The following is a 27,926-nucleotide window of genomic DNA, read 5'->3' on the forward strand; positions in this document are numbered from 1 at the left end:
TCGAGGGGGAAGAAAAAGAATGAAGCAGGCGGATGACAGAACAACAGGTTGACGGAGGAGTGGCGGGGTTTTCACGTGGGGGAGAGAGCGTTGCTGTGGAGTTCACGCTCCAGCGGCATTGACACCCGTTCTGTCCAGACTGACAGCTAACATGCTTCCAGGGAGGGAATACTAGTACATACTCTGATCTATCATCATCATCATCATCATCATCATCATAATCATCATCGCATCACACAAAGACGACGCAACCCAAAACATCCAAGCCTTCCATTGGCCCTCCTTCTCTCAGCAACCCCAGCCCCCCAACGCCAATCAAACAACCACCCACCTACCCAGACACTGACACCAACACCCCACGCAGCAAGCAACCTACATAGCATACCTAAAATGCGGATTCCGCAAATCCGTAACATCCCTCTCGCCCAACTCCCTGCCCTCCCTCTCCATATCATCAGCAGTCCTACCACTGGCGGCGGCGACGCGGTCGCGGCGGCGGTTCTACCACACGTACCAGGCGCGCCAGGCGCAGATGAGGAAGAACTCGAGGCCGAAGAAGGCGCTGCAGCCGATGGTGCCGGGAATGTAGCGCGGGCCGTCGGCCTCCCTGAAGATTTGCGACCCGCACATGTTGCCCGTGCAGTAGCCGATGAAGGTAGCGCTGGAGATGATGGTCTTTTTTGTGCGGCCGGCGACGTTGGAGGAGACTGGTAGGTCGGATGTTAGTTCGTGGTGGTCACCCATCACTTAATAGTGGATGTGGGAAGGGGGGGGGGGGGGGGGGGGGGAAAAGGGGATGGTGATGGGCTTACTCAGTGTCCAGCCCAGGAAGAGTGCGAGCACGAATGGCATCGTCATTAGGTACATGCCCCCCACTTGATCCACTTGTATTCGGACGTGTTGGAGAGCAGCGCCATGGCGAGCATGCCGGCAAATGGCGGCAGCGTCCCCAGCGCCATGATGTACATGCGCCGGTTGGCCACTCGGCGCGTGTAGATGCTGACGGCGAGGAAGACCAGGACCGAGACGACTGGAGAGACGGAGTCAGCATTGAAGAGCGCGGAACAGAAAAAAAAAAAAAAAAAAAGTTGGCACAGGGGGGGGGGGGGGGGACCAGGAGATGGAAATGGAGGAGCTCTCACCCGAGCGCGCTATGTCCATCAAGAGAACTTGCAGCTTAGTGAAGCCGAACGACTGGTTCATCAAGCTGCCAAACGTCGACAGACCACTGGCCAGCAACCGCATGTGTTAGCAAGATGCGCAACAGAGAAGCCAAGGGTGCCCCGTAGGCTTTCCTTTCTTACCCGTTTGGAACCGACGACAGGAACGCGTTGACGCAGCAAAAGTACAGCTGCGGGTCTTTGAATGCTTCGGCGACTTGCGGCCACGACCACTTGACGCCCGTCACATCGCGCCCAACCTTCAGTTGTTCTTGACAAACCGGGCGGCTCTGTCACGTCACGGTCAGCTTAACCCAACTCCCTGACTCTCTTGAGAAAGGGGGTAACACGTAAGGAAAACCACTGACGCCATGCGCTTCTCATCCTTATTCATCCACCGAACCTCCTTGGGACTGGCCAACAGCGCAAAGCTCGTCACGCTCGACAGCAACGTGGCGGCGCCCAGGAACAGCGAGATGGCGCGCCAGGCGGCGAGGCCGCCGTAGCGCTCGCTCGGCGTGCTGCCCGATGCCGTACATGCACAGGCTGAAGATGATGCCGAAGCCGGCGTTGGCGCTCTGCCAGAAGAGCTGCCGCGACGCGTGCTCCTCGGTGCGGTACCAGCTGCTGATGACGAGCACGAAGCCCGGCGAAATGGTGCACTCGAAGAAGCCCTGCAGGCCGCGGAGCACCATCAGGTGCGTCCAGTTTTGCGCCGCGGCGATGCAGATGACGCAGATGCCTAACGCGACCAGTCAAGTCAGCATTGATTAGGTTGTTGTCGCAGGAAAGGAGTTAGTTGGTGGACAGCAACGACGACGACGACGACGACGACGACGACGACGACGACGACGATGTACGCACCCCAGCACAGCATGTAAATGCTCAGCGTGCGACCGAGGGCCCAGCGATGCGGCAAAATGTTGGACGGGAACTCGCCGCACACGTAGGCGAGGTAGAAGATGGTCGTGAGCCACGAGCACTGCTGGCCGACGAGGTGCGTGTCCTCGCGCAGGCCGAACAGCGCCTGCGTGCTCACGGCCGTCTTGTCCGTCTGCTGGATGCCGTAGCAGAACCACATGAGCGGCAGCAGGAAGCGGTCAATCTTCTTGAGCAGCTTGCGTTACCCTTCGGGCGTGTAGTCGGATTCGAGGATCTCGTCGTCGTTGTCGTCGTCGTCGTCGTCGTTGTTGTTGTTGTCCGAGGGGGACGAGGAAGAAGACGTCGACGACTGGTGCCGGATGCTTTCGTCCTTTTGCGTCAGCGACTCGGCCGAGTCGATGGGAGAGGCGGACGTGATTGTCGTCGTCTTTTCGCTCCATTGCGCCTTGTCGTTGTCGACGCGCGCGCCCGTCTGCTGCTGCTGCTGCTGCTGTTGTCGAGCATCTTCGGTCGATTCCACTTGCTCTTGCACGTCGTGAGACGTCATGTTTGAACAAAGGCACCCTGCGAGATTCGTCCGTACTTGAAGACCTCAGTCCCTTGTCCGGGGCAAGGCAAGGCCAGGGCACACGAAAGCAGAAAAGAAAGAGACAAATCAAGGATCGACAGAAAGACGGACGGCAGGGTTCCTGGGTTCCCTCTCCCGAACAACGACGCGCCGCCCCTCTGCTTTTAAAAAAAGGAGGGCTCTGGTTCCATCACTGCGCCATCAAATGTGGACACTGTGAGCCAGGACGTACGACGCGCCGAGAGGGCGAGCGAGGTGTTGAGGTGGTCCACGGACGATCGATCCGCAGCCCGTCTGTCGGACTTGCTCAACGCTGTAGCATCACCGAGGCGGTTTGGGGCAGCGACCGTGCATCTCTTTCCAAACCGCCTCTTCTTATCGGCGGCCGCGCATGCTACCTGGACCGGGAGACGCGAATATCCGGCTGGGCATGCATGGTGTTGCATGATGAAGCCAAAGGTGGGTGGGTGGTGGGTGTGTTCGTCCCATCTGAAATGAGAGTCCGGGATAGAGAGGCGCGAAACAGCGACGGACTGCGGAGAAAGTTGAAAGAGTTGGAGCAGGCAAGTTTCCCCTGATTTATCTGCGCGTCTTCTTGCTTTGCTCAAGAAAAGCAAGGCAATCAATTGGATTCCAATCAGATCCCAAGATGATGAGTCCAGAACAGTGTCGCAAACCACCACCACCATCTACTTGCAGCACATTGAACTGTAAATTTTTCATCTCTTCCTCTTCCTCTTCCTCTTCCTCGAAGCACCAAGTTCTTGCGTCATTCGCTCTACGACACACAGTCAGCCGAGAAGTACCCAGGCAAGGCGGGGGGGGCGGCCACATGTGTAGACGGGCACGTGCGTGTCTTGCTTGCTTGATTTTATTTTTTCTCTCGGAAAAAATCCGGGACTGCGCTGCGTTGTCGCAGTAGGTGGCTAGGTAGTTGGCTCGTTGGTTCTCTTTGTCACCTTGACGTTCGGATCGTCTGTATTGACTCGGCGTTGTCCGAGGCGTTGGATATCTTTGCGCAGAGGAGGAAGGGCAGGACGTCGGCTGGCTACTTATATGATGGGCTGGGCTGCAAAGGAAGACGCGCTCGGCAGGTGATTTGGGGGGTTGGGGGAGGGACATGGTTGAATTGCTCTACTCTACCTTGAATGTGTCATGACGCTGTCGTCAACAGCGCGCGCGCACGCTTCCTCTCCAAAAACAAATAAACAGCTAGCCTAGAAGACAGCTTCCCCCGAAAAGGATGGCCATCATGCTGCACCGACAACCGAATCAGTCGGTAGTCCATCTAGAATCCAGCATCAAGAGGGCGGTAAAAGGAGAAACGAAAAAGTAAAACTATGGAGGTAGGTGAGGAGCAAAAGGGGCAAACGAACAGTTAAGATTAATATGAAAAAGAAAGATACGAACACTAACAACAACAACAACAACAATAACAAGAAAATAAACAAAAACGAATAAATGAACGAAGATAATGAGGTAATAAATACGCGCCACCACACCATACCAACACCAGTAGCAACACAAGAAGAAAAAGAGGTAGTAGATGGATAAGAATGTAGGTATAAAGCAGGGCAACCACAGCACTCCCAGGCAGCTAGCCAGCGGTCGACCTCGCTTGCAAACGCATCAACCATCAAACGGCAAAAACAAAAAAATTAAAAACGGATTCAACGGATTCGACAACGCCTCGCCATAACGCTTCGACATACGCCAACTTCGATCAGCCGGAAAAAAAAAAAAAAAAAAAAAAAAAAAACCGCGGTGCCAGGGTGGGTAAGATAGAGATAAGAGGTATAGACAAGTTGGATTGAGGAGAGGAGAGGAGAGGAGAGAGAAGAGAAGAGAGAAAGGAAAAGGGGGAAGAAAAGTGAAGAAGGACAAGAAGAGAGATAAGAAGAGGGAAAGATGATGATGAAGAAGAAGAAGAAGAGAAGGAAGAAAAATAAAAACAGCCGAGCTACCAAACGCTACCAGGTGCTTGCTTGCTTGCTGCACGTCCCGATTCGATCCGATCCATGCGCCGCCGTGCGTGATGCATAACATCATCCATCCAGCCATCCAACCATGCAACCATACAACTACATCCCATATATACCCATCCATATCCATATCCATCTCACCCTCTCGTCTCGTCTCGCATCCATCCCACCCAACCCACCGAAACCGAACCAACCCAAAAACTCCATCCATTCCCACCCACGTCTTCCATCTTCCATCTAAACAAATGCCTAAACCTCACCCATAGTAACGCCAGCGACGACGCCGCCGCCCGCCGGCCCAGCACTCCCCACGCTCCCACCCAAATCCCAATAATTGCGGCTACTGCCGCTCTTGCGGCTGCGACGGGTGCTCTGGCTGGCGCAGCTGCTGCGCCTGCCGCCCGCCCCGCCGCCGATGGCATTGTCGAAGCGGCGCAGGTTCTTGCGGGACATGGGCGCCGGTACCGCCGCCGACGCGGCGTCGGAAGAGGGGATGGGGACGGAGATTGTGGTCGTCGATTGATTATTGTTGTTGGTGGTGGTGGCCGAGAGGAGAGAAGAGGCGTGGTGGTGGTGGTGGTAGTGGTGTTGGTGATGCAAGTTGCGCGAGACGAGCGGATGGTGGTGCCGTATCAGCGCGGCGCGATGCTGGATCTGGTGGTCGCGAAAAAACGAGTCGCGTCTGTAGATGGGCGACGACGCAGACGGACGACGCCCGCTGGCGGTGCTAGGACCGTCGACGTTGCGCCCGCCTAAAGGGTGCACGGGGCCGGCGCGGTCATCATTGTCGCTGCTGCCGCCGTCATTGACGGGCGACGGCGGCCGCGAGGAGAAGCGGTCTTTGAGGAAGTTGAAGACCATCTTGACGTCCAGGTCGCGCTCCCAGTAGTCGCGGTCGCGCTGGGCAGCGTTGGCCGCGGCGGCAGAGGTCGAGGTGTAGGCGAAAGGCGGCTCAGGTTCCTCTTCGATGCCCCAGAGCGAAGCTTCGCTGTACGTCGTCGTTTGCGGAGGGAGAGTTGGTTGGAACTGAATGTTTGGAGTGGACTGGGTCTGAGTAGACGTGGCAGAAGATTCGGCGGCAGCGGAGACGTTGCTGGGCCGGCGCGCAGCAGTTTGAGGACCCGCCTGGGTAGACATGCCAGCGTATGCCAGCGGCTCTTGCGTGCGCAGATAGGTGCTGAATGCGCCTGGATGTTCAGACAGCTGGTGGACCAGGATGCCAAGCTCGCGAGCTATGCGGTCGAGCAGGCGGTGCTCCCACGTCTCGTGCCTGGTCAGCGCCATGTCTGGAGCATCGCGAACCTCGCTCGACGCCGTCACGTCCTTTTCGGCAGACAAGGATGAGCCCGACATGGCCTCGGTCGGTAATGATTCGCCAAAGATGACGGAGAGAAGATTCTCGTCAATCCCCATGAGGTCGCGGATGACCTTTTTCGTGAAGCGCCGCCAGAACGACGCATCCTCAGCCGGGTCCTGTCGCGTGTTTGCTGTAGAAGCTCCGCTGCTCTCTCCCGCCTTGCTTGCAGCAGCCGCAGACTGGGCCAAGCTGGCTCGACTCATGCGTCTGCGCCGTCGCGTCTCGCGCTCGATTTCTTCCAACAAGGCGCGACTCTGTTCCAGCCGCCATCTTTCTATGCGCTGCCGCCTCTCGTCCAGCTTGAGGCCCTCGGCTTCTTCCAGAAAGTCCAACCTGCGCTGTACGCTTGATCTCCGGCGGGGCTGCTTGGCCTTTCTGGAGACGTTGTACCGTTCAAACTGCATCATCTGCTCCTGCACCGCGGCGCTGCTCCCCGGAAACGTGCCAAAGCCGTCATGCGTGGGGAAAACAGTCTGACTACTATCGCCGAGCTGCTGCTGCTGGTGGTGGTTGTCGTGAAACGCGTGCAGGCCGTCATCCAAGCTGTCCAGCTCGGCGCCGTCGGCGTCATCTGACGGGTCGGTGCCCTGGCACGTCACGTCGTCGGCGACCTGGTCGTCGAGCTCCTCGTCGTCGAGCTGCTCCGACCTCGCAGCCGTGCCGAGCGAGCCAAAGTCGCTCAGGCGGGACAGGCCCGCGGTGCGTGGCGTCCGCTCGGTCGAGGTGGTGTGGGTGCGGCCGGTGGTGGAGCCCGCGGCCGACGGGCTGAAGAGGACCCATTCTTCGGACTCGTCGAGCGAGCGCTTGCACTGCGGTGACGTCTGCGTCTGCAGTCGGTGCTGCTGCTGGTGGTGCTGCTGCTGCGAGGACTCGGCGTGGTCTTGCGGCGGCGGGGGCGAGGTGTAAGACAGAGGGCGCGCGACAGGCGGGCGCCGTGGCTGCTGAAAGGCCATGACGCAGTGAGGCGGACCTGATGTTTTGAGGAGGTGTCGAGGAAGAGGTCAAGAGAAGGGGAGGAGTCGAGGTAAAAGGCGTCGTCGGTGGTAATTGCGGGCAATAAAGCGCCAGGTCGCCGGCGGGTCGGGATATGAGCAACAGCAACGGCAGATGAGTAAGGCTGGGGGTGCAGGGAGATGGGGCGGGCTGAGGCGAGAAAAAGATGGAGATGGGGTGATGATGAACGAGTGGAAAATCAGGGACGGTGAGGGTGAGGCCAAGGGCACGAGTGGTGAGTGTCGAGTGGTGGTGTGGTGGTTGTATCTGGTGACCGTGTGTCACGCATGAAGGTAGACAACAGAGTGCCGGGCGCTAGAGGCGGGAAGCGTGCGAAGCAGCGGAGGATTCAGCAACTGGCAAAGGAGCGGTCGTCGAGGGGGAGAAACTTAGAGTTGAGATGGAGAGAAGCAAAGGAAGCATAGAGAGAGCAAGTTGAACACCTGGCTGCCCGGGATGGCAGCTATCCATATCCATGTCCATATCCATCTCCATATCCATAATCATATCCAGCGCGACAATCATGACGTGACGACGATAAGGCTCTTACGGCGGCCCGATGGCGTCTGCACCCCCGAAACCGCAAAACACCATCGAAACATGTCGCAATGACAGCAATGACCTTTCCTCAACACCGCCTGACCGACCGTTGGCAATCAAGGGACGACCGATTACTCACTCCCTCGCTCCTAGAGATAGACTACTGTAGGTGGTGGTGGTGGTGGTGGTGGCCCCCCCTTGCATCCGTGCCGCCGCCGCCGCCGCCGCCGCCGCCGCTGCGCTCCCGCTATCGGGCCTGTGGTCGACGAAAATGAAACGGGGAGACAGCTTGATTTGAGATGAAGCAGCGTGGAATGGAGCGTGGTCAACCACTCGCACTAGTCGCCGCCGTCGTCGTCGTCGTCGTCGTCGTCGTCGTCGGCCACGGGTCCAACGCCGCGCTCTCCCGTCCCGTCGTCTGCTGCCACTCACTCCCCATGATGACTGACCTTTGTGTCCTGTCCTGTCCTGTCCTGTCCCGTCCCGTCCTATCCTCATCGTCCGTCGCCCAGTTGCACAGTCGTGTCATTGGGCTGGCTGGCTGCTTGCGTTCCTACATTATACGTATACCTCCCCCCCTTCCCTACCCCTTCCCTACCCCTTCCCTACCTAACAACCTACCTACCTAGGCACTTACCTACAAACGCCGCTCATGACGCCGCCTCCCATTGCGTCATCCCTCCCCAGCCCAGCTACATAGCTACATGTACCTTAGTCAACGCGACAAGGCGGCTTCGAAGCTTCCTCGGGCGCGTCCCGGAGCTTGAAACATTTGCTTATTCAACAGTTTTAAGCATACCGTATCTCATCCAACCCACTACATCAGGTCTCTTTTGTCAGGACGTGCGGTCTGGATCATTGGTTCAATGTGCAGCAGGCGATTGGTGATTCCTTTTCGCGGATTCCGTCTCAAACCGACGCAAAGAGACGCGACGTACGTATGCATTCAAGGGTGCGGATGTGATGGAAAGCAAATCTAGTATGTACGTATGTAGCCACGGACGAGCACTTTTTTTTTATTTAATTTTTTTCTTTTTTTTTTTGGCGCCCACCCGTCTTCGCCCGCTCATATCATCATCATCATCATCATCATCATCGCCAGGCAAAGGGAACCCGAGGGACGAGCCGGGCGATCAATCCATTATTGTGGGTCAGGAATCGATCACAAACAAACCATCTGAATTGCCTCGTATCGTATCCTTGGTACCCATACCGTAGTACCTCCCCATCGCGTAGTAGTAGGTTCTGTTCTCCCATCATCATGATGCACCAATCCATCGCCAATAATGTGCTTCTCTGCTTCTTTTGACGACCATACTCCTTGCTCCCCCTACCAAAGCTGCTACTACTACTAACACTACAACAACAACAACAACAACAACAACTACAAGCACAACCGCAAGCCGCTCGCCGACGCACCCACCTGGCAAACCTCGCAAACCTTGCACACGGTCCCCTTGAACCGGCTCTGGTACTTGACGCCGCAAAAGTTGCACGCCGCGCTGGCGGCCCCCGCGTAAATGGGCGTGAAGCTGGCCGCGCACACGTCAAAGTCGGCAAACGTGTCGAAATCAATCTCGACCGCGTCCGACGGGTTGCGCTCCGACACCGTCTTGACGCGCCGCGCCGACTCCTTGAACTTTGCGTTGGTCGACCCGCGGTCCAGCAGCGCGTTGGCAAACGACAGCGCCGACGACGCCTGCTTGTTCTTGTGCGCAAAGTTCATGGCCGCGAAGAGCGCCAGCGCCTTGTGCGCCCGCTCCAGGTCCGGCACCGTAAAGTACGCCGACAGCTCCAGCGCCCGCTTCTTGGTTTCGTCGTCCAGCCCCGATATGTCTTGGCTGTTGTTCGTCAGTGCCCGGCGCTCAAGCTCGATGCTCATGGCTAGCGCGTATTGCGCCGCCGTCGAGATGAGCCTCTTGGCTTCGGCTACCTCGGCTTGCGTGGTAACGGCGTTGAGGAGCATCAGGTGCAGAATCTTTTTGAACACGGCAATGCCGTCATCGAGCTTGTTGGTGCGCATGGCCGTCTTGCCTGCTGCCAACTCGTTGGCAGTGATGGACTCGAGGTCGCGCGGAATCAGCGGCAAAACCTTGCGCGTGTCCGTCTCGTCGACCGTCCGCCGCACGTAGTTGACAAGCGGCGGAAGGCCAACGCTTGCCGGGAGGAACGTTTTTGATGCCTGGAAAATCTCTTGGAATCGCCATTCGAGTGGCTTGAAGTTGACTGCGCCGACCTGGCGGTTGAGAAGCGCCATGGCACTCTCAAACGAGCCACCGGCAACATGGTCGGCCGCCACTGGTGAATTCCGCGTCCAAATGTCTGCCTCGCTGACGCCAGCGCCCACGTCTGCAGTCTCGACGTTGACAAAGTCGTCGTCGGCTTCAATGTCGTCGTCGCCGCCCATGTCCCAGCCGGCGGCGTCTTCATCTTCCTCGCCATCATCAATCACGCCGTTGCCAGCAGCGTCAGCCTCGGGCTGAATGAGATCCTCTTCCTCGTAGCCGTTGGTTGCCGGTGGCAGCTCGTCAGGGTCAAGTTCCTCGCCCATCAGTGCCTTTTCAAACACTGACACGCCAGAGCCCTTGGCGGGCCAGTTGGCGTTGTAGGTAGGGACGATGGGCTTTGGTGGTGACAGAGCCTCACCGATTTGGGGGAGTTGAATTCGGTCCTCTGTAAGGCCGCACGCTTCCAAGATGGATTGGCATTCGTCTTCGAGGCCATGAGATTTGGCAAGCATATAGGCAAGAGGGTCTGTGCGCGTTAGACATGTTGGCGGACGCTCGCAGCAAACTTACACTGATCAATCTCCTTGAACATCTCGATCCTGCTCTCAACGTCACCAAGGTAGATGGCGTTTTGGAATCTCGAGGTCATGTCTCCACGGTGCTCCGCAATCTTGGCCATTCTCGTGAGCTTCTCCCGGTCGCCAGTCGAAAGGTAGAGGAAGGAAAGCTTGTCAAATGTGCGCAATTTTTGATACGTCATTTCGACCACCTTGTGGTTGCCGTGGGCGAGGGCCTCGGTAGTCAGGCGATTCCACAGCTTCGGTCGGTCAAGCTCCTTGGCCATCTCAACAGCAACATCGAGGTTGCCGCACTCGATTGCAAGCTCGAATCGCGTTTGCGGGTCTTGGACGAATTGAAGGGCAATCTCGGGATAGCCCTTCTTCTGGAGGTAGGCAATGATGCTTTGACCAACCAGACTCGACGTCTTGATGATGTTCAGCATCTCGTTGTAGTTGCGCTTGATAAGTGCAAGCTTGAAGCGGTATTCGGTAGGGTCAATCTGGAGAATCTTGGGCTTGGCGGAGCGGTCGAGGCAGTAGACGTTGCGCCCCTTGACCTTGACCAGGTAGACCGTGTGCTCCAGGGTGCGCACGATACCATTGTCGCCATTCATAAGGGTGTACTTGATGTGGTTGAGCGTCGAGTAGAGCAAGACGCCAGCGTCGTCCCACGTTGCACTCTTAATCCGGATCGTCTCGTGCAAGGTACTGACTTGCTCGAGGTTTTTGGTGACAATGGTCACATTGTGCTTGCTCAGCAGAGCGGCGTGGAGACCGTCGTTTGACCAAATGACGTACTTGACACCGGCAACCGCCAATTCAGCAAGATGCTTCTTTTGCTGAATGTCGTACAAAACGACAGAGGCCGGGGTGATGAGAAGGAGACAGCCGGTGCCGCCAAAATAAATGTCGACGGTGCCGGGAGGCGGCTTGATGGTCTTGGTCGTAGAGCCGGAGAGATCCTTGATGTCGATTTGCTGGTGGGACTGGTTGAAGACGGCAAATCTATTCCGGGCAACAAAGACGGCCGAGTTGCCTGCTCCTCGCTTGGTGTCTGTTGGCTCAACAGCTCCACTGGCGTCCCGGGGCAAGCTGATGAGTTCGTAGCAGCCTCCGTCGGCCGGTGAAGTGACGAGAATTGCGCGTTCAGCCGGGTTATAAGACATGGTCCGCGGCGGTACCCACGGGCTGCCGAGCTTTTTGAGAGAAAGCATCGATGGCGATTCCACGTTCTTGGTGAAGTCATAAGAGCGGACGTGCTTTTCCTTGGTAATGTAAAAGAGCTGGTTCTGGTAAACTGCAGACGCGGGCCTCTCGCGCTCGAGCTTGAAGACCATGACTCCATTGTCGTGGCCAGCCGCAAACAGATTAATCTCGGGATGCGCCGCAATGACCCAGAAGCGGTCGCTCTCTCTCTTGAAGGATTGCACCGAGACGCGCTTGTTCAGATCCCAGACCCGGATGGACTTGTCCTCGCCCACGGAAAGGATCAAGTCCTGGTGTGGGTGGAACAAGCAGGCCGAAACGTTCTGAAAGTGTCCTCGGCAAGTATCCACCTCCCAGGCCTTGGTCTCGCTCATTCTCCACAGCTTGACGAGGCGGTCATCTCCGGCCGAGACAATCAGCGGGAGCGTGGGGTGGAACGCGACCCAGTTGACGCCACGGTCATGGCCCTCCAGCACAAACTTGACAACCGCATCAGTGTTGCCAAACATGTCAGCCTGGTTGGAATTGGCGCGCGCAATCTGGTCTTCAAAGGTCATGGAGGTCGGGGCCGAGTGTTTCTTGCGCAGGCCGGAAATGTCCCAGACGCGGACCGACTGGTCGAGGGACGCGGAAACGACCAAGTCCTCCTTGGGGTGAAACTGAGCGCACATGGTGTAGTGGTTGTGGCCCGTCATGGTGCAGACTAAATGGTCAGCATCTCGCGCATCCACTTGTGATGCAGTGACGTACTCAGAGACCTGTTTTGCCAGTTCCATATTCTAATGGTCTGGTCGTCGGAGCTCGACAGAATCCAGGGAAGCTCGTGGTGGAAAAATACGGTCCGCACATAGTCCAAATGGCCGTTGAGCGTGAACAGACATCTCCGCGTCTGGTAGGACCAGACCTTGATTTTGTAGTCGTCTCCTCCTGAAACGAAGAGGGGCTGTGTTTTGTGGAAGTCGATGCCGCGGACGGGGCCGTCGTGTTCCTCAAAGCGGTCGATGAGGGTACCCATGCGATAGTCCCAGAGCTGGATGGTGGACGAGTGCAGCGAGACGAGAATCCATGGCCTGGGCGTGTCAGCGGAGGTTGGGGATTGGGTGCTCAGGGCGCGTACCGCTTGGGGTGAAAGGCAATGCCCTTGGCCCTCGAGGACTTGGACTCGAACTGCGCAAGGTGTCAGTGGCGTGGTCCTGGAGGGAGAAGCAGAGACGCACCTTGGTGAGCATGGAAGGGGACTGCATGTTGGCTGCTGTTCAGGGAGAAGCCGCAGCTTCACAGGTTGGGCGTGGTCGCTCAATCGCAAAAAGATTCGGGGCGGGACAATGAGGAATCTGAAGGAGCGCGGGGAGAAGAGGAGCGATTGATTGGCGAGAGGCAACAGCAGCAGCGTTCAAGACGCAGTCGACATACGCCTTGAAGATGGATGTCAACTGAGAGGTGGCCTCGCTGGGCTCAGTAGACCCGGAGGCCGGAGCGCGCAGCTGGACCGGGGAAATGGTTGCGCCGGGCACCGATGGGCAAATGGAAAGGCGGTGAGGCAGTGCACCTGCAGACTGCAGACCGAGACGGACAACTACTGGATGTCTCTCGCATCGCATCCGTACCGCGACCCCGCCGCGGGCAGAACCTCTGCCAGCGCGCTTCTTCTACGACTGCATGGAAGATCCCAGACCCGTGGGTTATGCGGCAATGAACGGTCAAGACGGACGGCATTGACGAGACGACCTGGTCATCAACACTGCCACCAACTGCACGGTGTGCTTGTTCTCTTCGATTCGCCATGCTGTATGCACGCGCAGGTGCAGACGCGGGCGCATGGCTTCAGCCTGTCATACCAAGAAGGTCAGCAGCCGGGAAACAAGGAACCCACTGCACATGAATTTCCCGCTCCTCTGTCGTCGTCGCCCCAGATAATACTCCCCTCTTCCCGCAACCCCTGGTCCATCCCTGGCCAAAGACGGCGAGCATCCAATTCCGCTCTGCCAGCGCCGTACACCAACGGCAGCAGCCCGCCTGATCCCATTGTCCCTCTGGTCAGCTCCGCACCGAATACTGCGGCCAACAACTTGCCCCTCCATATGCTGTGATGCCGCCATTTTGACGAGAAGACGACCAGCCAGCCGTGGGCAAAAGGGGCCTAGTTTGATTGTCATCGCTGTTAAAGAAAAATGCCAGTTCTCGTCAAGACCTTTTGCCAGCACCAACGTCATATCCGACGTCTTTTTTGATCCGAAAATCTCCCAGCCCCGTCACCGTCGACAGGTTAAAAACCATGAACGGGCCGACCCCACTGCTCGAGGCACCGCTTCCACCAGCATTCGAGGCACCGGCAATCCGGCCGACCAGCCCTCCTGCTACTCCCGGAGCACCGAGCCCGCCCTTTGTCTTTTACAAACGCATGAGCACGCCGCAACTGGCAGAGTCGCCGCCGCTGGAATTTGGCGAGCCCATCGGACGGGACCACCCCATACGACCACTATCGCATGTCTCGTCGCGAGAATCGCTCCATGCCGGGGCTCATGCAAGGGATGACCTGTCTGTGGCGTCCGTTGGTGACACGGGGTCCGTGAGCGAGGTCCTCTCACCGAGCGAAGAAGTCCCGATATCGCCAATACAAAACATTGAGCTGGACGTCGAAGAAGTCGGCGAAGGCGACCCCGAAACACATAATGGCCTGGAGATTGTGCAACCGGACGGCGTCGAGGAGCCTTCGGCGGACCGAGACCGGCAGCGCAATGGAGATGACAGCGGCATTGCGACTAGATTTCAAGACTTGAACTGCGACGGCGACGAATTGGGGAAAAACGGTTTGGTGGATCGTCAACGCAGATTTCTACAACGCAAAAAGCGGCGGATGGACCGACGGTTCAAGCGCACATTCAGCGAGATTGAGTGCAGCGACACCGACGACCGAAGTCTCGAAGACACCAATGACGGCGTCTCTCCTGCGCGTCGTTTGCGCCGCAAGGTGGATTCACCTGCAAACGAGCCATCCGGCCTCTTCGACCTCGGCATCTCCAATCTCGCCAGCAGAGAGAACGAGTCCATCTTTCCCCTTGGCGCGAGCGACAGCATCAATCGCCCTGCGTCCACCGTATCCGATTCCGAAGGCTGGACCGCCTTGCCCTTCAACGCCTCGGCCGACATCATGGACGTGGACATGCACGCAAGCGGCGTCCAATTAGCACCACCACCACCACAGCCGCCGCCTCCAACAACACAGCCATAGCCCACGCGCACATCGTATTCCAAGCTCGCCCATCCCCTCTTGTCCTGTCGGTGTTGTCCACGTTAGGGCCTACGCGCGTCATTGACTTTTTTCCTAGCCTTGTTTTGACTGCCGGGTCGGCGCATCTTTGCAAACTCTAAAAAGAGCGCGGCGCACCAATTGCATGTGGGAATTTACATGTCTTCTTTTTCTTTTTCTTTTTCCTATTGTCTATTTTGCTGTCCGCCCCAATCGGGCCTTGTGCTTGTCCTGTCCATCCGTCTGTCTTGCAGCGCGCATCAATCCAACGTCCGTCTCTTTGTCGGCTCCGGTGTCACCGTCCCATGTTTTTTTTGTCTGTTGGAGGGCTGTGCTGTGTGCTCAATGGCCGTCTTTGTCGGTTGCGACTGGCTGGGGATTTGTAATCGTTGCCTTTCCCTACCCTATGTCTTCTTCCATTTCCTCATCAGTGCATCTGTGTGTCTGGCTAGTACCTTGCTACGCTACGCTACGCTACCCACGACGTCGACGACCTCTGAAACATAGACTTTTTGATCTCTTCCGCTTCGTTTCGCCCGGTTTCTTGTCCCTGCGCGTTTCCTCTTTTTCTGTCCCATCTCGGGTGCGCAGGAGAGTTGGCGATGCTAGCTAGCTGGCTGGTTGGTGGTGCAGCAGCGTTGTTGGCTGAGCGGTTGGTTAGAGGATGGATAGGTACTCTACTTGACCAATCCCCTTGATTGGATATAAACACCCTTGATTGGATATTGCAATGTATGCTAAATGGGTGGGACAGACAGACAGACAGACAGACATGCAATCACGTACAGCACAGCGAGCGCTGCTCTAATCTGCTCTGCTCTGCTCTACATGTCCCCTCTCACCTACTTTCCTCCATACCCACTTTACCCCCTTTGCCACTGCTGCCGCCACCTACCCACCCACCCTCCTAGACTCGCGAGACCATCATGACATACGTGGTCCAGTCTGTCCAGTACAACACACACACCAACCAGATGACACCTCCCTTGCCCATCCATCCGCATGTCGTGTCGTTCAGGTACCGTACCGCACCGCACCGCACCATCCGGGGCCAACTTGTTCCGTATTCACTGCCAGATACACGCTAGCAAGTTATTTATTCAGAAGGTACCTAGCTTTACATCTATCTATGTGCAGGTAGACGAGTGTGTGCCTATGCATGTATGTAAGTATATACATATATACGCGGATCCCTCATTTACACAGTATGCGTAGGCGCAGAGAGGCTTGAGGTGTATCAGTACATATGTTCATGAGAACCAATGTGCCCATGTAGGTATGTAGGTATGTAGGTATATAGGTATGTAGGTATATAGGTATGTAGGTATATAGGTATATAGGTATGTAGATATATAGGTATATAGGTATATAGGTATATAGGTATGTAGGTATGTAGGTATATAGGTATATAGGTATATAGGTATATAGGTATATAGGTATATAGATATGTAGGTATATAGGTATATAGGTATATAGGTATGTAGGTATATAGGTATGTAGGTATATAGGTATATAGGTATATAGGTATATAGGTATATAGGTATATAGGTATGTAGGTATATAGGTATGTAGGTATGTAGGTATGTAGGTATGTAGGTATGTAGGTATCTAAGTTCCTAAGTACCTAAGTACCCAGCTAACGCCGTACATTCGCGCTCACCGCTCCTTCGCCCCTACATGTACCCTACCCTAGGTACCTACCCTACCTTACCCTACCGCGCTGCGCCGCGAATCTGCATATCCTGCTGCCTGCCTACCTACTTATAACCCGCGTCAGAGCAGTGCAGTGCTCCTTTCGGATTTAAGCATATCATAGCGTATATACCTAAAGACGCATTACGTTGCGCTGCATTACATTGCGTTGACCTGACCTGTCCTGCCCTACCCTGCCCTGCCCTGCCCTACCCTGTCTTGCCCTACCCTGCCCTAGCAATCCTACTTCTTGTCTGCATACCTACCTACCTACCTACCTACATACCTACCTCCCTGCATGCTAGTTCCCAATGAGCATGCCAGGGTGCGGTTACCTATGTAAGGTAGCTTGCGAAAAGGTGAAACAACGAACCGGACCGGACCGGAATGGGCTGGACTAGGCTGGACTGGGCTGGGCTGGGCTGGGATGGGTTGGGTGAACGGCGTAGGTCCTTCCTTAGGCGCGGCAGGATGGGTAGGGTAGGGTAGGGTAGGGTAGGGTAGGGTGGAGATAGGAAAGGGAAGAGGAGGAGAGGAAAGGAAAGGAAAGGGACTAAGATCTCGCTCGCTGGTAGGTAGATATGTAGGTAGTCTGCCAGCTGCGATGCGATGCGATGCGATGTGATGTGATGCTAAAGGGTGAAAGGTCATGGGTATGTATGTATGTATATATGTATGTGGCCAAGGTACGTGTGTATGTGTGGTTGATTCGTGGGGTATCTTTGTTTGTTTAAATGCAGTTTTTTGAATCGAGGACCTCTCTCTCTCTCTTATCCCCATCTCGTTCATTCACTCCTGCATATCATCGGACCCATCCTTTTCCTCTTGGATCCTTGACTGCTGCTGCCGCGCCAGTACCTCGCCAACAGACCCTCGTCTCACCGCCGACGCGCTGCTCTCCACGCCCGCCATCACGTCGCCATCCCACAGTGCCGGCGTCAGGATCGATTCGGCCTCGTCTCCTGCATCGGCGTCCTCGTCGACGGCGGTCTTGCGGCCCCTGCCTCTCCCCCTGCCACGCCCACGAGGCCGTCCGCGCCCGCGGCCTCGGGGCCTGCCTACTCTGCCGCGACCTCTGCCACGCGAGGGCGCTGGCTCCGCGCTGGGCGAGGCAGAGCCGGCGGGGCTACCGTTGCCGTTGGCCGAGGGCGCGTCGTTGGTGCTGGCGGCGAGTTGGGCCGACACGAACGACGCCGATTGTCCGGCGGCGCGCAAACGGGGCGTCGATGGGCCAGCGCCGTCATCGGCGTCGCCGTCACTTTGTGCAGTGTAGAACGACGACTCGGCAGCGGCAGCAGCAGCTGGACGCGGCCCGCTCCTCATCATGTACGACGTCGCTCGCACGTTGTCCTTCTCGCCCAGGCGCGCCTTGACGGCGGCAAAGTTTTCGAGAAATGACGCCTGCCGCTTTTGCGCGCGCGTCGCGTTGGGCGGGACGTAGAAGTGCGGAACGTCGTGTGTGCGCGTGAAGAGGACAGATGAAGGGTTGCCGACTGGTGCTTGTGAGCTGCTCGCGACTGCGCTGCTGCTTGAAGCCCCGGCGAGGGTGCCGCTGCCGCGCTGCTCGGTAGATGTGCGTTCGCGCAGTTTGGCGGCCGTCGCGACAAGCCGCGTCGAGCTGGCGCCTAGCATGTTGAACGTGCCCAAGGGTCGCAAGGGGGCGGACACGGGGGGTTGGTCGTCGTCGGCATCGGCGTCGGCGTCGGCGTCTGGGGCCCGCGCGAAGAACAGGTCCGTCCCAATGGTTGATGCCCATTTGCAAGTGTAGGCTTGGCCCTTGTACGAGACGATGGGATTGTCATGGTGGAGGCCGACAATTTGCAGGCGGTCCTCGTCCTCGTCCTCGTCCTCCTCTTCGGCCTCTATATCATCGTTGGCGTGCTCTTGCGGAGTGCCATTGGCATCATCGGCTGCCTCGTGGTCCTGAACTCCATTCTTCTTTTTCCCCCGAGCTTCTTCGGCGAAAATGTCGTGCTCGAGCTTGTTGAAGCCTTTTTTGGGGGCAGAGACGGCCGTGTGCGAAGTGAGGTCGAGAGTAAAGTAAACGTCCTGTGAGCAGGCATGAGTCACGACGGCCTAGAGCGAGCGGTAGGCTGACAAGATGGACAGACCTGAGTGTCGGTGTCGTCATACTCGTACTCCCAGTCGTCCGAGTCGGCGCCGCGGTTCGCGGAAGCGGGTGCGGCGGCCATGGTGGCGGTCGGGGTCAGATTTTTCGGCGCGCGAGACTTGAGGTGAGTCGAGGGGTGGTGGGGTGCGGAGTTGATTGGATCGTATCCATGGCTGTAGCGGTTGCGAGGGAAAGGGCTGGTGTTCAGTCCATTGCGCGGTGGGGAGGTGAGGTCTGGTAGGAAAGGGAAAAATAAAAAAAAAAAAAAAAAAAAAAGATTGATATTTAGATTGCGACGAGCTTGGCTGCCCAGAGGATCCGCGTCGGGGGTTCAAGGGCAGTTGGGCCGGGGGGGGGGGGGGGGGGGGGGGGGGGGGGGTCCAGTGTCGGATCAGTCGGGTCGGGTCGGGTCGGGTCGGGTTCGGGTTCGGGACGCGAGCCGGGCTGCCACCTCACTGGACACGCCGCGGGGTTTACCTTATCGATTGCAGCCGCTTATCGTGACGATGGAACTGGACTGGACTGGACTGGACTGGACTGGACTGAAATCAGATCCGGATCAAATGTCAAGTCATCGCTTTCACCTCTCACCCTCACCCTCACCCTCCCCCTCACCCTCACCCTCCCCCCTCCCCCTCCCCCGGATGCTCGCGGCTCCCTCCATGTCCCTAGCAATCAACCCATCACTTGTTCTCCACTCTCTTACCCCAATCCATCCATTGCCCACGAGCCACGCCGCCGCCGAAACACTCCCGACTACCTACGACAATACTCGCCTGCGTCATCATTGCCCAACCCTCTTCAGGTCGCTCGCCAAGCTCGGCCAATTTTCCGCCTCTCCCGTGCAGTCGCGTCAATCCTTTCGCTTCTGGCCTGCTTCGCCATCTCCAATCACTTCGCCCTGGCGATGCCAACGCCCTGGTTGTCGATCGCCGCCTGCCGTCAGCTCCTCCTGCTCTCCGGCCTCGACACGCTTCCGCTCCCGGGCCTGCTAATCCACGCCGGCGCCCCCAAACATCACTACACGGACGCATCTTCTGACCTCATTCCAGCAAGTCCGCCCCCATAGGCCCACACTTCTGCTCGTGGCTAATCCGTGCGTCTTCGCATCGTCTAGTGCCTGCTCTCACAGAACATGGCGGCCAGGCGCCGCTACTTGATCCAGCCCTGCTGCCCGCAGGCGCTGCAATTGACCTCGCCTTTTCCTCCCTCCGTTCGTTGACGAGCCCCCCGCCTGCGACTCGCACTCCGTCCTTTGTCGACGTTCCAACGCCTCTGGTAGACGTTGCTGGCCCCTCTCCCAAGACTGATTCCTCCCCGGCCCCCGACAGTTGCAACGCTGCGCTCCAAAACAATTCCAATTCTCTCATGTTGATGGGGAGACGTGTACCGATTGCCATTCTTTCGACTTTTCTAAGTCTGTTCTCCGTCTCCCAGGTCTACCAACGTACTCATGTACCGGCCGGCTCCGAGGGATTGGAGGAACAGCAGTGGATATCGAGCTCCAAGTCATGGGCGACGCGCAAGACGTGTCAATGGTTTGGCATTTGTGGCGCCACACACCTCAATCGGTCAAAGTGGCTCGGAAACCTCAGAGGTAGCAAGCAAGAGGCGCTGGCGGCAGAGCACCACGACCTCAGTGACTTTTGGAAGAGTGGAAAGACTTCGCCCGACGAGTGGTCCCAGGATGAGCGCGTGCTCCGCGAGATACCGCAGTACGTGCTCGACTATGCCCCCTTGATGCATTTGTTCTCTGGAGAAAAGTTTTGGCCCTGTGATATTGCCGACCACCTCTTCCACACGACTCCGCACCTCAACTACACTCCGATTCAGGCGCGATCGGACCATCCCACCCTCTCAGACTTGGAAGAGCTCAACAAGTTTGGCCGCTTTGTCTATCTTCAAAGTGATGACAATGTCGAAGAGCGCCCAGACTGGCTGGGCGGCAAGTCCAACGTCCCTGTCCGCCCAGGCCACGAGGACGACAATGATTGGCCCGTTGCGTGGGCAGACTGGGACAGCCGTGTCGATGGCGATTTGCCCGACAAGAACGACCGCCCGTGGTACGAGGCTGGACAGGGCGATAGCAAGGAGCGGGGCGGCGTGCGACCCAACCCGAACCAAGGTACACAGACGACGCCGACAGATACGGAAGAGGGGGAAGAGCTAGTGGGAGAGGATGGAGAGCAAGTCGATCGTGAACCGCGGATGCACAAGAACCGAATGAAGCGGTTGGATTGGTCTGCGGGTGAAGCCGCGGGTAGCCCAGGAGGCCGCAGCGATGCACCGGCAGTCCTGATTGCGGTCGACAAGGGCGACGGCGTGATTGACGCTTTCTGGTTTTACTTTTACAGCTACAACCTTGGCAACGTGGTGCTCAACGTGCGGTTCGGCAACCACGTGGGCGATTGGGAGCACACGGTGATACGGTTCCACCATGGGAAGCCCAAGGCCGTCTTCTTCAGTGAGCACAGCTTTGGCGAGGCTTATGCGTACGAAGCCGTGGAAAAGATTGGAAAAAGGGTGAGTTTTCTTTAGAGACCATCTTTCACGAGCTAACCAGCGCAGCCCGTTGGATACATTGCCATTGGCACACATGCCATGTATGCGACGCCAGGCACGCACGCCTACATCCTGCCCTGGGGCCTTTTGCACGACATTACAGACCGCGGTCCGCTCTGGGACCCGGCGCTCAATCTCTTCAGCTTCACGTACAACTACACGACCGACGAGCTGCGGTCGTCGACGGCAACGCCTCTTGCGCCCACCAACTGGTTCTACTTTCACGGCCACTGGGGCGACAAGTTTTATCCCCTGTCTGACCCCCGCCAATACCGCTTCGCCGGCCAATATCACTACGTAAATGGCCCGCTTGGCCCCCGCTACAAGAATCTCGGCCGCAAGAAGGTCTGCCAGGGCAATGGCGAATGCGTTATCAAGGAATATCTTGATCGCGGCGGGCTGAGACACGTCAGGCGCTTCCAGGGCGTTGGCGAGGGCGAGGAATTGGATGAGGCGGAGCTGGACAAGTGGGGTGTTGTGGGCGAGTAGGCTGATCTTTCCTGGATGTTGTCGTCGTCGTCGTCGTCGTCGTCGTCGTTGGGGCGGGTATTGGTGTTTTCGGTGCTCTCACTGGATTGGGTCGGTTGTTTGTGCGTCTTGGATTCGCGTTTTTTTTATTGATACCTGGTGCGTTTTCTTTTCCTACTCTTTCTACCACCATTCCTCTATCCCACGTTATTTGCCCAGCTTTTCACGCTCCTTGCTTGCTTGCTGGATTTCTCGCGCGCAGTCTTTCTCTACCTTTTTATTTGCCTACCTGTCTGTTCGTCTCATATACCCCCGCCCGCACCTCGTGAGCGAGCGTCCTACCTACCTACCTACCTACCTACCTACAGTCTAGCAGTCTAGTCCAGTCTAGCCAAGTCAATCATTTCTCCTGGAAATCCGTATGTGTGTGTGTGTGTCTGCCATCTTTTACCTTGTTGGTTGTCTCCGTCCATGCCTGCCGTCCATGTTGATTCATGGTGCTCTCTTCCCCTCGTCTCTCCCGGCACCGGCACCGCGTTCGTTCGTTCGTGCGTCCTTCCTGTCTGTCTGTCTGTCTGTCTGCCTGTCGAAGAAGAAGAAGAAGAAGAAGAAGAAGAAGAAGAAGAAGAAGAAGAAGAAGAAGAGACCAAGGGATGAAATGATGAAGTGATGGGTGAGTGAGGTAGGCAGGTTAGTCATGTTAAAGGAAAGGCAGGAGGGGATGGACGGACGGACGGACAGATAGATAGACAGACAGACAGATAGATGGACAGACAGATGGACAGATGGACAGACAGACAGACAGACAGATGGACAGATGGACAGATAGATAAATAGATAAATAGACAAATAGATAAATAAATAGATACATAGCCGGCAGCAAACAAAGAGCACGCGCGTAGTAGCTGCATGTGCGAGACTAGAGACTAGAGACTAGAGCCTAGAGCCTAGAGCCTAGAGCCTAGAGACAAGAGAGACAAGAGAGACAAGAGAGACAAGAGAGACAAGAGAGACCAGACCGGCTACGGGTTCAACGCGCAGAAATGTATATACCATACCATGTGCATGGAAAGATGGAAAGATGATTGTCGTATACCTCTCTCTCTCTCTCGCCTCTCTCTCGCCTCACTCTTTTCTTCTCTTGCGTGTTTAGTTTACGTCCGTTGCTCATGTCACTCGTCACACCATTCTCACTCACTCATTTACTCAATCAATCAATCAATCAATCAATCAATCACTCACTCACACCGTTCTCACTCACTCACTCACTCACTCAATCAATCAATCAATCAATCGACTAATCGATTCATCGAACCAATTAACCAACCAGCCAATCAACCAACCAGTCAGCCAGCCAGCCAGCCAGCCACGCACCTATTCGTAGCACAATGGGGTGGGGTGGGGTGGGGTGGTGTGGCACTTGGGCCAAAATAAGTCACATCATACCGCCATGAAGTAAAACCAAACCAAATCCCCTTAGCCCAACCTTTCCCCCTTTCCCCCCTTCCCCCTTTCCCCCTTCCCCCTTCCCCATCCCACCCACCCTACCCATCCCGTCTAATCAAAAGGAAAGAGAGAGAGAGAGAGAGAGAGAAAGAGAAAAGGTGAAAAAAAAAAAAAAAATTTCACCATTTATTGGCAAAATATGCAGCCGTCGAATCAGCCCACAACTCCCAATCCCAAAAGGCATGTCGGCGCCTCGTCCGCGTCCTCGGCCTCTTCTGCTGTCTTTGCGGCGGCCTCATCCACCCTGGCTCTCTCTTCTCTCCACCGCCGCCGCGGCCCCCAACGACGACCGACGACGAACGATTGGGGTCGAAGAAATCATGTAAGGATGATGACGCAGTCGACGACGACGACGCAGTAGCAGTAGATGTAGTTGTAGTAGTAGTAGTAGTAGTAGATGAAGACGAAGGCGAAGAAGAAGAAGAAGAAGAAGAAACCAAAATGCTGCTACCTCTACCGCTGCTACCACTACCATCTTTCTCACCCTCCGCATCCCTCTTAATCAAGGTCCTCCGGTCTCTTGACCGGACTCTGCCGAACCGGTATTGATGATTGCTGCTGCTGTGTTGTCTCGCCGAGCAAAAGACGGTCTGCATCGCGCACTGGCTGAATGCTCAGACTGTTACGCACTCGACTAACGCTGGAACCGGGGAGGCCTACCCTCTGCTGCTGCTCATCCAGCGCGTCCGCCGGCTCGGCGCTCAGCACGGGCTGGTAGTCCGAGTCGGCCGCCAGGCGCGCCTCGAGGCGCGCGTCCTCGTGCATGCGCTTGACCTTGATCCAGTTGTAGGCCGCGATGCTGCCAATCGTCACCAGCAGCCCCGACACGTTGATGGTCGTCAGCCGGTCGTCAAAGACGAGCGACGCCGCCGTGATGGTGACGATTTCTTTAAAGATGCCGCACACGCTGAGCGTGACGACGCTTGTTCGCTTCAGCAGAGCAAACTCGGATGCTGTCATCAGGAACGCAAGGGTTCCGGGGAACATGAGAATCAGGACGCTGAGCATCGGGCCCTTGACGGCGCGAAGCTGGGCAAATCCCTCCCAAAGCTCGGCAAAGCCTTCGACAGGCACGGCGATGACAAACAAACTGAGAAACATGACGGGTGCCAAAAAGAAGATGCTAGAAAAGGGATTCGACGTGGCAGGATTGCGAAGCAGCAGGATCTGAGTCAGCGACCAGCGGAAACCCGACGAAAGGGCCGACGACATGATGAGGATGAAGCCGAGGGCGTTGAAAGCCGTCTCGCCTGCCACCATCATAATGACACCGATGGTCATGGTCAATATGATTGCGCCAAGCTTCCACGACGGCTTTTCCAGCCGGAAAATAAAGGCAAAGAGCAGGACAAAGCCGAGGACGGAGGATTTGCACATGGCTGGATACGTCAGAAGGGACGGGGAACAGAAAGGGCCTACGCACTGAAAAAGGTGAGAGAAATAAACTTGAGACTCATGTTGCCCAGGCCAATGTCTAGACCGGTGGCAGCGCCACACGGCCCGATGCGCGTGCAATAGAACCACTTGGTCATGAGCGGTCTTTTCGGATCCGTCGGCTCTTCTCGCCGGGGAGGCGCCCGAGCAGAATCATGTTGCGAATCGAGCGAGTCGTGTCGCGGGCGGAATTTCGGAAAGGAGAAGAGGACGAGGGAGGCGAGGGTGAATTGGACGACCATGTGCAGGCACGTCGTAAAGAGTGGAAAGGGAAAGTTGAGGTTGGCCTGGCCATCCTCACTTGCTGCAAACATCCATTTGTTGTACTGATAGACGGGTCAGCACGAGCCATGACGGGGCGAGGGTGGGTCTCGGGTTACGTACGATTGAGATTGATATGGAGAAAAAATACCTGGGAGGTCAGTCAGAGGCAGAGGAAAGGAGAGAGGAAACAAACCATAGAGCAATCAGGGTAATGTTGATGAGGGAGGCTTTGACAAAGGTTGCGGTAGCAATCTTCTCCTCCTCCTTGGAAATGGTGACATCAGAGGCTATGCGCTCGTCGAGGCGGGTGTTTCTCCTCTTTCTCCTCCTTCGTTTCCGGCGATCCTTGGATGTGAGGCCCGTCTCCTCGTCGTCGGTGAGGCCGTCATCGTCGTCGTCGTCGTCGAGGCCGTCGCTGGAGCTGTCGCCGGTGTATTCCAGGTCTTGCTTGTCCTCTGCGGCCTCAGGGATGTGCTCGGACATGGTCCTGCGGTGGCCCTTTTGCGAGCGCAGCGAGTTGGAGCGACCGACGGTGGCAGCGGGACTGATGAGCGAGGTCGATCTCCGGCGGGAGTGGTTGGTTGTGGTTGTATTGTTGTCCATGGTGGCGGTCGAGGATGTCCACGGGGGCAGTCCGTCGGCGGAAGCCCCGGGGAAGGGAGAGGAAGGTTGGGAGTAGCCGTGGCGGTGGAGATTGTCGGGGTGGGACGAAGACGGAGGTAGTTGTTTGGAGGATGAGGCAAAGGTGGTGAGCGGAATGGTAGCCGTGGTGTTGAGCTGGGGGGTGGAATGGTGGTCGTGTTGTGTGTGGCGATGATGGATGGGGTGGGTTGGATTGGAAGAGAGTCTGTGTGTGTCTGTGTGTGTCTGTCTGTGTCGAGCGACGGGAGTGAGTGCCGGTGGCTTGGCGGGGAGCTAGCTCGATGGGTACTTAGGGCACTGACTGAGTGACTGAGTGACTGACTGTGATTCCATCACTTGCTACAGTAAAGGCACATGTGTGTATTCAGGTTGCATGTCCATGTTCTCTCGCCCAGTCCCGGCCTCGTCGCACGTGGACGCCAAAAGTCATGGGCCATCAGCTACTTACAGTCCCAGGCCTAGTCAGGCACGCATACTAGGTACACTTCAATTTGCGGGGAAGTCCCGCTAATCACCCACATCAGGCCAGGCCAGCATCCATCATCATCATCATCATCATCATCACCACCACAATCATCAACAACAACACCAGCGCCCTTTTCCTCCCTCACACACACACTCTCTCTCGGCTCTGCTTGGCTTCAGCTGAGTTGGCTGACGTTGGCAGATCGTCCATGTGTCACTGCATCTCGCTCACTCACTCGTTCGCTCGCTTGTCTACCGGCACCTTGTATTTCGAAAAGTCAAAGACGAAAATGCGCCGGGACTGCAATTCATCAAAAAAGTCATGCAAATTCCCATCCACCGCTCTCGCCATCCGAAACATGCAACGTCAAAACTTGCAAAATGATGGAGCCATGATGCACCCACCACCATGCTGTAAACGCCAAAGATCAGGAACTAGAATAGAATGACGCAACCTCGAATTTCCCCCCTCAAGACGCAAGGAAGGCACGCTCATCTTCCTGTCAACCTCCCAGCGGCAGCCGCGCAACCTCGACCCGCACCCTCCGCTTGTCCGTCTTCTTCTCCTCGACCAACCACACGGCTCTCTCGTCGCCCTCTCCCCCCGGCAAGACGCTCCATCGCTCGTCCCACGCGTGCCTCTCGCCTCGCCCGCTCCTCTCCGTCAAGCCCACCCCAATCACCGTGTCGAAAAAGAACTTGGTCCCGCCAACCGTCCGCCGCCGAGGACTCGGCCCCTTGGGACCCGCCCCCTCACCCCCTGCAGCTCCTCCCCCTTGCGTACCTCCGTCCAAGACAAATTTGACGCTCCGCACCCCTGGCAGCAACCGCACCGCCTCCCACAGCAGCTTGCGACATTGCACGTACACGGGAAACAGCAGCGGCCGCCAATCCCCGTCCCAAGACTTGACCGCCGTCCGCGGCGCGTACGTAAACGTCAGCGTGCGAATGGCGCGCACCTGTGCCGGCGAGAGCACCGTTAGACGCTGCGTCAGAGCCGACGGCCGGCACAGCTCTGTCTCAAAAGGAGTCCGCGAGTATGCCAGGAGCAGCGTCTCAGCGTGGATCTGACGGCTGGTCAGGAGCAGCGAGAGGGACGACGTTGACGTGTTGTTGTCGTGCGCCGGAAAGACGTACTCCCAGATCTGGTTGCGTATTTCGGCCGGCAGCCCCAGCAGCGACAGACGCGGCGAGTCGTCCTTTTCCACCCTCTGCACCCTTTCCGTCGCCGCCTTGTCTACCTGCTGCAACTGCAACGTCGTCGTCGCCGTCATTTTGGCGACCGTTCTCGCTCACCCGTTTACTGCCGCTCTGTGGCAAACCTCAGCCAACAGCCTGTTTACGACCCCGTCGCGTGCCGTCGCTTTTCCGAGTCTATAATTTTGACCGGCCTTTCTTTTCGCGTAAATCCTATCAACACCAGGCAGACTTCACTATGCTTTGCCGTTCCGTTGCCGTTCCGCTCACACACCCAACTTTTTTCTTCCCGCGCAGAGGGTCTGTCTGGCCTGGCTCCCGTCGCGAGCAATTAAGGTTGCGTGCCTGGCGGCGGGTACCTTGCCTCGAGCGTGCCCTGAGCTTAACTCGGCCTGGTTGGCTTGGCTTGGGACACGGGATCGGCTTGGGGTTGGGCAGACCCAGGGTGGGTTGCCGCAGCAATAATACTTGGCCGCCGACCAATTCGAAGAAGAGGACAGCAAGCTTTCTCGCCACTAGGTAGCTCTCAGCTGCACGGATAGGGGTAGGCAGGCACGCAGGTAGGTAGGTGTGATTGACGGAGGAAGGGTGGGTCAAGGTAAGGTGTCAGAGGTGAAAGTGAAAAAACAGGGTCCTCGCGCGATCGCTGCTGGCTGGTCGGCTGTGGCTTGTGACAAAGAAAGAACAGACGGCCAGCTCTTGGGGTTGAGTTGTCCGGCGCAGCCGCAGCGCGGCGGTTTATTTCGAGACCTGTCCTCCCACGTCGGCGACCTCGTCGCTATTTTCGGTCTGCCTTTTTTTTTTTTTTTTTTTTGTGGACTGTTGCGCTGTTTGTCTTTTGCTGCACCGCCCACCGAGAA

At 56.9% G+C, this 27,926-nt stretch overlaps 9 protein-coding genes across 9 annotated transcripts; 3 read left to right on the forward strand and 6 right to left on the reverse strand.

The window, feature by feature from the left end:
• Nucleotides 1–372: 372 nt before the first annotated feature.
• Nucleotides 373–2,589, reverse strand: IWZ02DRAFT_471161 (major facilitator superfamily domain-containing protein; the record flags this gene model as incomplete). Its single annotated transcript, XM_066768847.1, has 9 exons — nucleotides 373–469; nucleotides 506–707; nucleotides 866–1,030; nucleotides 1,143–1,228; nucleotides 1,305–1,448; nucleotides 1,529–1,681; nucleotides 1,704–1,902; nucleotides 2,025–2,277; nucleotides 2,503–2,589. 9 exons carry the CDS (start codon nucleotides 2,587–2,589, stop codon nucleotides 373–375), a joined length of 1,386 nt encoding a protein of 461 aa, XP_066620512.1.
• A 1,787-nt stretch (nucleotides 2,590–4,376) lies between these two features.
• IWZ02DRAFT_458698 (uncharacterized protein) lies at nucleotides 4,377–6,611 on the reverse strand. The gene has a single exon (XM_066768027.1). The coding sequence runs from the start codon at nucleotides 6,354–6,356 to the stop codon at nucleotides 4,842–4,844; it is 1,515 nt and encodes a 504-aa protein (XP_066620513.1). The 5' UTR covers nucleotides 6,357–6,611; the 3' UTR covers nucleotides 4,377–4,841.
• Nucleotides 6,612–8,496: 1,885 nt separating this feature from the next.
• Nucleotides 8,497–12,905, reverse strand: IWZ02DRAFT_458703 (coatomer WD associated region-domain-containing protein; the record flags this gene model as incomplete). The annotated part of the gene is made up of 5 exons (XM_066768028.1): nucleotides 12,694–12,905; nucleotides 12,594–12,643; nucleotides 12,227–12,546; nucleotides 10,281–12,179; nucleotides 8,497–10,236 (listed from the first exon to the last, which is right to left on the reverse strand). Coding segments are annotated over exons 1-5 (3,660 nt in total), but the record flags the coding sequence as incomplete, so codon positions are not given.
• Nucleotides 12,906–13,659: 754 nt separating this feature from the next.
• Nucleotides 13,660–15,110, forward strand: IWZ02DRAFT_53190 (uncharacterized protein). The gene is made up of 2 exons (XM_066770858.1): nucleotides 13,660–14,754; nucleotides 14,806–15,110. Exon 1 carries the CDS (start codon nucleotides 13,752–13,754, stop codon nucleotides 14,706–14,708), a length of 957 nt encoding a protein of 318 aa, XP_066620515.1. The 5' UTR covers nucleotides 13,660–13,751; the 3' UTR covers nucleotides 14,709–14,754; nucleotides 14,806–15,110.
• On the forward strand, nucleotides 14,791–15,572 carry IWZ02DRAFT_53195 (uncharacterized protein). The gene has a single exon (XM_066770859.1). The coding sequence runs from the start codon at nucleotides 14,872–14,874 to the stop codon at nucleotides 15,337–15,339; it is 468 nt and encodes a 155-aa protein (XP_066620516.1). The 5' UTR covers nucleotides 14,791–14,871; the 3' UTR covers nucleotides 15,340–15,572.
• Nucleotides 15,573–17,536: 1,964 nt separating this feature from the next.
• Nucleotides 17,537–18,805, reverse strand: IWZ02DRAFT_424307 (uncharacterized protein; the record flags this gene model as incomplete). Its single annotated transcript, XM_066765883.1, has 2 exons — nucleotides 18,530–18,805; nucleotides 17,537–18,467 (listed from the first exon to the last, which is right to left on the reverse strand). Coding segments are annotated over exons 1-2 (1,011 nt in total), but the record flags the coding sequence as incomplete, so codon positions are not given.
• A 1,091-nt stretch (nucleotides 18,806–19,896) lies between these two features.
• On the forward strand, nucleotides 19,897–21,579 carry IWZ02DRAFT_381981 (uncharacterized protein; the record flags this gene model as incomplete). Its single annotated transcript, XM_066765201.1, has 2 exons — nucleotides 19,897–21,051; nucleotides 21,097–21,579. The coding sequence occupies 2 exons, from the start codon at nucleotides 19,897–19,899 to the stop codon at nucleotides 21,577–21,579; spliced, it is 1,638 nt and encodes a 545-aa protein (XP_066620518.1).
• Nucleotides 21,580–23,107: 1,528 nt separating this feature from the next.
• Nucleotides 23,108–25,766, reverse strand: IWZ02DRAFT_458713 (triose-phosphate transporter family-domain-containing protein). Its single transcript, XM_066768029.1, has 6 exons — nucleotides 25,707–25,766; nucleotides 24,956–25,633; nucleotides 24,883–24,910; nucleotides 24,488–24,824; nucleotides 23,725–24,443; nucleotides 23,108–23,666 (listed from the first exon to the last, which is right to left on the reverse strand). Exons 2-6 carry the CDS (start codon nucleotides 25,363–25,365, stop codon nucleotides 23,184–23,186), a joined length of 1,977 nt encoding a protein of 658 aa, XP_066620519.1. The 5' UTR covers nucleotides 25,366–25,633; nucleotides 25,707–25,766; the 3' UTR covers nucleotides 23,108–23,183.
• A 606-nt stretch (nucleotides 25,767–26,372) lies between these two features.
• IWZ02DRAFT_435470 (uncharacterized protein) lies at nucleotides 26,373–27,143 on the reverse strand (the record flags this gene model as incomplete). The annotated part of the gene is made up of 1 exon (XM_066766444.1): nucleotides 26,373–27,143. One exon carries the CDS (start codon nucleotides 27,141–27,143, stop codon nucleotides 26,373–26,375), a length of 771 nt encoding a protein of 256 aa, XP_066620520.1.
• Nucleotides 27,144–27,926: the final 783 nt, after the last annotated feature.

Source organism: Phyllosticta citriasiana, assembly GCF_038021145.1.
Source record: "Phyllosticta citriasiana strain CBS 120426 chromosome Unknown IWZ02scaffold_11, whole genome shotgun sequence".
Classification (NCBI taxonomy): domain Eukaryota; kingdom Fungi; phylum Ascomycota; class Dothideomycetes; order Botryosphaeriales; family Phyllostictaceae; genus Phyllosticta; species Phyllosticta citriasiana.